The sequence below is a fragment of the Triticum dicoccoides genome, chromosome 5B (assembly GCF_002162155.2).
Source record: "Triticum dicoccoides isolate Atlit2015 ecotype Zavitan chromosome 5B, WEW_v2.0, whole genome shotgun sequence".
In the NCBI taxonomy this organism is placed as follows: Eukaryota; Viridiplantae; Streptophyta; class Magnoliopsida; order Poales; family Poaceae; genus Triticum; species Triticum dicoccoides.
In genome coordinates this window covers 136,965,129-136,971,388 of record NC_041389.1, presented here as the reverse complement: position 1 = coordinate 136,971,388, position 6,260 = coordinate 136,965,129, and the positions used below count along the sequence as shown (strand labels likewise).

Genomic DNA, 6,260 nt, shown 5'->3' with positions numbered 1-6,260 from the left:
GCCGGGAGAGAGCAGAGCGATGAGGCCTTTCCACGGCGACGTCGCTGGCCTGACTTCGCCCCGTCTCCGGCGGCTCCTCTGCTTCCTCAGGCGCTGGAATCTCTCCGACACCGCACACGCGTACGTCTCTCTGACCATCTTCACTTTGGTCCGGCCATGTCCATACAGAATCTCCTGTTGCTGCCGGCGGAATCCAACCGGAGACGCCAATTGCAACGATGCGTGCATGATTCAAGGCAGAGTTTCTCGTGCATTGCAGGCTGGAGCAGGAGACGGGCGTGTCCTTCATGCCGGAGTACCTGCGGCTGCTGCTGGCCCAGGACAAGTGGGCGGAAGCCGAGGCGTACGTGGCGGGCCTCGTCGACATGGAGGACTGCAGCCGGCTGGCCAGCCTCGTCCTCGCACGCATCCGCGTCTTCGGCGTCATGTCCAAGTTCGCCGTCGGGGAGGCCAGCACCGTCTCCGCCGCTTCCTTCCGACGCGCCGAGGCCGGCCTCCTCGCCCATCCCGAGCTGCACGCTGTCCGCCCCGTCCTCGATTCCATGCGCTCCGACCCAGACAAGTGAGTCTCCAATCTCCCCATCCAGCATCAATTGCTAGTACTTGCAAATTACTGTCGCCGTGGTAATGGACATGAGTACATGACAAGAGTTCAGCTTAATCGAGCTTTGCTTGCCTTCCATTGCAGGGCCTCAAGGCTGTATGCGCACATCCATCCCGGGGCAGAGGCCATCATGAAGTGGGCCGCCAAGTGCCCGGAGTTCAAATCCAAGATTCGAGCACCGCCTCGTTGCCCCTTCGATCGTACCTAGTACTCCCTCCGTTCGGAATTACTTGTCTCGGAAATGGGTGTATCTAGAATACGTCTAGATACACCCATTTCCGAGACAAGTAATTCCGAACGGAGGGAGTACATCGTATCTCTTGGTCCTAGGTACTAACTACACCAATTGCTTAGTTTCAGTGTCCTCATCATATTCGTTCATAATTTCATTCTCTTATCAATACCACTGTCCTGAGAAATGGTTCTCAATTTTGATTTCAGAAATATTTCAGGCCCCACTGAAATTTCAGAAAATCAGTTTTAAGGTTTTCAATTTGAACCAATGGTCGAAAGTTCTTCATGAATGTTAGTCCAACTAAAATTTGGTCAATCGTTGAATTCGATTTGAAATTTCCAAAAACCCACGCGCCACTGAAATATTTTGTCTGAACTTACATTGAAGTCAGAACCCTCTGCTAATTAGTATAGCTTGTTACAGGTTCTGGGAATGCAGAAGAAGGGGTCAGAAGAACAAAGCTGGTCGTCGAATCCCAGCACACATCCTTGCCCGTTGCTTTATTCGAAGGAGGTAGAGGTAGACCATATGGCTTGAAACTATTTTCTCCTGTTTTTCAGCTTATGATATGCTGAAGTTTTTTTTTTGTTAAAGGTATTATATGCAGTACAGTATATAGTTACAGCCATATTGTAGGGAAGTCTTAGATAAATATATTCCTTCTTTCTTTTCTGCAATATGTCTTCAGCAACTTGTGCTGCCAGAAAAATTGGTCCTGATTATTAATGCTAGTACTTCCTAAAATCTTAAATGATACCTGCTGCGTGAGATAAAACTTTCTCCTTGTTACAAATTTCTTTTTCTTTTTAGCCCTAACAATATAGCTCAAATGTTGAAACGTTCAATCGTGTGGGCATTTGTGACGCTTTAAGATTCAAATGGTAGGGGCATGCCGCATTTTGGTTTTGCGGGGTCTTATCCGGTGTTTTTGTTGGTTTTGAGGGTCTCATCCGGTGTTTTTGTTGGTTCGCGCCGATAGTAAAATTAACTAAACCTGTAACGCTTACTGATGATAGTAAAATGTTCCCTTTTTTTCTGTAGCGTCATCTGGTCTTGTTTGTTTTATGTTGGTCTTAACTGTAAGACTCTGCTGGCGACCCAAGCAGTCCAGAAGACTATTTTATTTTTATTTGGCCTTCTGAAAACTAGGTATTAAACTTTATTTCCTCTTAAAGAAAATTTTGAAATGGCCAGGATTTGAAATAACAAAGAAAATGCGTAGATTCTCAGACAAAAGAATATTTGATCTTTTCCTACTGATCCGAATATGAATGTAGATGAAAAAACAGGCAGTACAGATGCATTTCTGCCCTTTTTTTTCCAAGTTCATTTTTGATTGAATACAAGTGCATGATAATAATTCAGGGAAATTTAGAAAAACAAGGATTTCTGAAATTATTCAGGGAAATTTATATAATGATCCCATGTTAATATCCAGTGGTATGCTATTTTGTGTGAATACTGTGTTGTATAATCACTTGAAATACTGTGTTGTATAATCACTTGTTAATGGCCAGGATTCTTGCAGAGAGAGCCTTGGCTCAGTGGTTGGGTCTGTGGTTGTGCAACCCAACGACCCGAGTTCAATTCCCGGAATTGACAGGTGATGCACAGGGGTTTTTCCTCGTTTATTGAGGATCAAGCTTGATGTGTGGTGGAACCAATCATCAAGAAATATCTTGATACTCATTTAAAAAAAAATCTGAGGACCATGTTTATCTTGGTACTCATACTAAAATGGCCGTATGCATCCTTAGTTGGTGCAGAGGCCGGGAAGTGAAAATCTCCCCATTTTAAAGGACAACCAAGAAGGACTTAGGCGAGGCGGGCGATGCGGGGGGCGATTGGCGTCACGTCCGCCGGGATCCCCGCGGGGGCCGTCGCCCATCTCCTCCGGTGATCGCCGGAAGGTGGGGGGTCGGTTTTGGGCCCTAACCGAAGCTGATGACGGCGAGGGAGACAAGGATGCGGATGCGGCGGCGCCGCCGTCTCCTCCATCGGCGACTCCCTCGGACTTCCTTTGCGATTTCTTGAGTGTTGGGTACGACGAAGACGAGGTGGCTTCAACCGTTGACAAGATCCTTCCTGTAGATGATCCGGCGCGAGTCGGGCTTCATGCCGGGGAGATAACGGAGATGTTGCGCCGAGTTGTTCACCGGCGTACGGCGGCGGCGGCGGTCCGGCCCTGGAAGGGTCCATTGCCTAAGGTATGTCTTCCGAATTTGACCCTTTTTGATATGATTCGGCCGGATTCATGGACTTTGGTGAAGAGACGTAAGAATGCTCGCCGAAATAGTGCTCGATCGGCGCCGGAGGTGACCGCGGCAGCGTCGCCGACGGTCACGACGATCCAAATCAGAGACGCTCGCCAGGAGCGTTTGAATTTGCTCCTGGGCCGCGCCGAGCCGCAAGCTGTTGGGCCGGGTGGCATTATTGGGCCGAGGTACGGTGGGTATGAGGCCCAGCCGGAATCGGTTTCAATCGATACTGAGGGGAGGGGCGCATGCACGTACCTATCGTTGTCGCCTACTCCGTCGCCGCGCCCTAAGGTTCTGTTGCGTCGAGCGCCGCGACTGCGAACTGCGGGGCCTGGCCGGGCTCGCCGCATTCCTCCTCTCGGCGTGATGGCTGGTTCTGGAGGTGCGCCTCCTCCTGGAAAGCGCCCGCCTCCGCCCAGTGGGGCAAATCGGGCTAATGGGGCACCACCGCCGGGCCAGGGCAATGGTCGGGGCGCGCTGCCGGTGCCGGCGTCGGGTGCTGGACGTGGCGGCGTGGCGCTCCCCAAGGCCGCTGCGGGACGCGGGTCGGGCGGTCCTGGTGCGACGCACTTTGCTGGCAGGGCGCACTTTGCTGGCAGGGCACCCGCTGGAAGGCCGCCGGCACCGGCCTTGCCGTCGGGGGGGGGGGGCGAGGCAGGTCGGGCTCCGGTCCTCAGCCGGTGGCTTCCGACGGTGATGCGGTGGCCGCTGCGGGCCGGGGGGCTGCGCCACCAAGGCCACCTGTGCCTTCGGGTCCGCTGCCTAGACCGGCCCTTCTACCCCACGTCGTTGCTCGCCCGTCTCCGCCGTCGCAGTCCAACGTTGGTGGTACTGTGGCTGCGCCCCGGGGTCAATGGGGGGATGGCAGCTACGATGCCTATGGGGCTGGCCAGCACCGTGGTTCATTGTCCACGGGTGGAGGTCGTGGTTATGCATGGCAAAGCGACGGTTCGGCTAAGAGGCCGTTCTTGGGTCCTTCCGGTGGTTTCGTTGAGGGGCTTTCTGGTCCGGGTAATCGGCAGCGGGAGGTTTCCGTGGCAATCGTGGTGGTCGGGGCGGTCGAGGGGGCCGGTATCGTCCACGACAACCGCCCCCACCTGTTGTTGTCGAGCAGATGACAGATAACGGGGCTGCCGAGGAGCCAGTGCTGACCGGTCACGTTATGGAGGTGGTGACGACTCTTGCTACTGTTCAGGTTCCTGAGAACGAGGTTATGGCTGATGCGTCTGTGGAGATGACGGATAGGGTTGAGTCTGATAGGGCGTCCAAATGGGCGCGCAAGAAGGACAAGATGCTTTGTTATCAATGTGGCGACAAGGGCCACTTCATTGCGGAGTGTGTGGCTCTGTTATGTGATACCTGTGGTAAGCCGGCACACGACTCTGGGGACTGTCCGATTCTGCAAGATCAGGCACCGTCGCTTATGATGTATGGAGTATACTGTGCTGAGCTAACGTTTTTCGAGTCTCCGAATGAGCGAGAGGTTACTGATGAGACCTCGAGCATGACTACGGGGATTGTCAAGGTCACCAGAGGGGAGGTCTCTGAGGCACAGATCGTGCAGAGGCTTCGGGAGCTGGCCCCTGGGGATTTCCAGTGGGACCTCGTCAGTCTCGCTGATAAGATGTTCAGAGTTGAGTTTCCTTCTGTGGAGGATTTGCAGAGGTTGCTGAGTTTTGGGATGTGTAAAGTGCCAGGAACTGATTGCATCCTTGAGTTTCATGAGTGGAAGCAGGTGGAGCTTCAGGGTAAGTCGCTTACTCAGGCGTGGTTGCGACTTTCCGGGGCTCCCTCCAAGCCGTTACAGGATGCTCGGGTTGTGGCCAGCTTGGGCATTTTGGTGGGGAAGCCTGAGCGAGTGGATATGTCGTTCACTAGGGCTCACGGGATTGCTCAGGTTCTGGTTAGTATTCTGAACATTGAGTATGTGCCGGAGGTGGTTAAATGGGCTTATCGAGGCAGGATTTATAATCTAGTTATTGAGTTTGAGGATGAGAGCCTTTTGGCTGCGGCGGCTCACGGGTCCGACGTGGATATGCACGAGGGTGACGGCAGCGCGGGAGTAAAGGAGCCGCCGGTCGAGGACTCTGGACGACAGCTATCCAAGGGACCGGGGTCTGAGACCGCAATGACCGGGGATGGAGCGGCTCCACCCTCCTCGGTGCCTAATACGACTCTGAGATTTGGGTCCTTCGAACCCGCTTCTGCACCCCCGAGGCTGTGGAGTGATTGGGTTGAGTCCGAGGAGGCTTTTGAGCTCGCGTTGCCTGCTTTGGGGTTAGAGGATACTGTGTGTACTATTCCTGGGGATCCTGGGGCTTCGTCGATCTCGGTCTGGGGAGAGGAGGAGGTGAGTCGGCAGGTGGCCACTCCCTCTCGTGCTCAGCACGCTATACCTCCTCAGGACGTGACGCCGATGTTCGTGGCTGGTTTGTTGGGAGGGGTCCCGGGGCAGGCGGCCTCGGGTTGCTCTTCTCCTGCTGAGGTAGGGGACTCGGGGCGTGTGGTACCCGTGTCCTTCTCTTTGTTGGGAGGGGGTCTGGGGCAGGTGGCCTCGGATACCTCCTCTCCCGTCGCGTCTTCCTCTCTGTTGGTGGCGATTGTGCCAACCGGAGGGGGCTCGAGGCAGGTGGCCTTGGAGCCCTCTTCTCCTGAGGCGCCTGTGGTGGTGGCCTCTCCGGTGCTGGGTGGGGAGTTAGGGCAGGCGGCCCATGCACTCCCTTCACCCCGTTCGCCGCTGACTCCGTCCTGTGGGGCGCGCCAGACGTCTGAGGTCATGGTGAGTGCCTTTTCACTTCCTGGCGAGTCTGCTGGGGAGTCCGTGCAGGCGGACCGGCATAGTGGTTGGGGTGAGGCAGGAGGCCCTACCTCGACCAGGATCTCTCGGGAGGAGGTGATTGCGTTTGGAGGGATTCAGGATCCGATGTCTGAGGGGCGCCGGGTGAGTGGCTGTCTCCAGACTCAGCTGAATGTGGGGACATTCAGCAGCGGTGCGCCATGAGGGCGGCCAAGCTCCGTGACGTTGAGGTCACTACTGGTATGTCGGTTAATACTTCTAATTCCATTTTGCATTTTTCCAATGATGAGATTGTTGAAAATGCAAATCAATTAGGAGTTTCACTAGGTAGTAATGTTACTGAAATCTCTAATTCTGTTAATGATC

The 6,260-nt window shown here is 54.2% G+C and overlaps 1 protein-coding gene across 1 annotated transcript; it reads left to right on the top strand.

Moving 5' to 3' along the window:
- The first annotated feature begins 280 nt into the window (after window positions 1-280).
- On the top strand, window positions 281-812 carry LOC119308156. Its single transcript, XM_037584274.1, has 2 exons — window positions 281-562; window positions 689-812. Exons 1-2 carry the CDS (start codon window positions 288-290, stop codon window positions 810-812), a joined length of 399 nt encoding a protein of 132 aa, XP_037440171.1. The 5' UTR covers window positions 281-287.
- The last annotated feature ends 5,448 nt before the right edge of the window (window positions 813-6,260 follow it).

Coding starts and splice junctions, on each gene's coding strand:
- LOC119308156 (XM_037584274.1), top strand. CDS start 288: ATGCCGGAGTACCTGCGGCTGCTGCTGGCCCAGGACAAGTGGGCGGAA. Junction 563..688: donor ATGCGCTCCGACCCAGACAA/GTGAGTCTCCAA, acceptor CTTCCATTGCAG/GGCCTCAAGGCTGTATGCGC.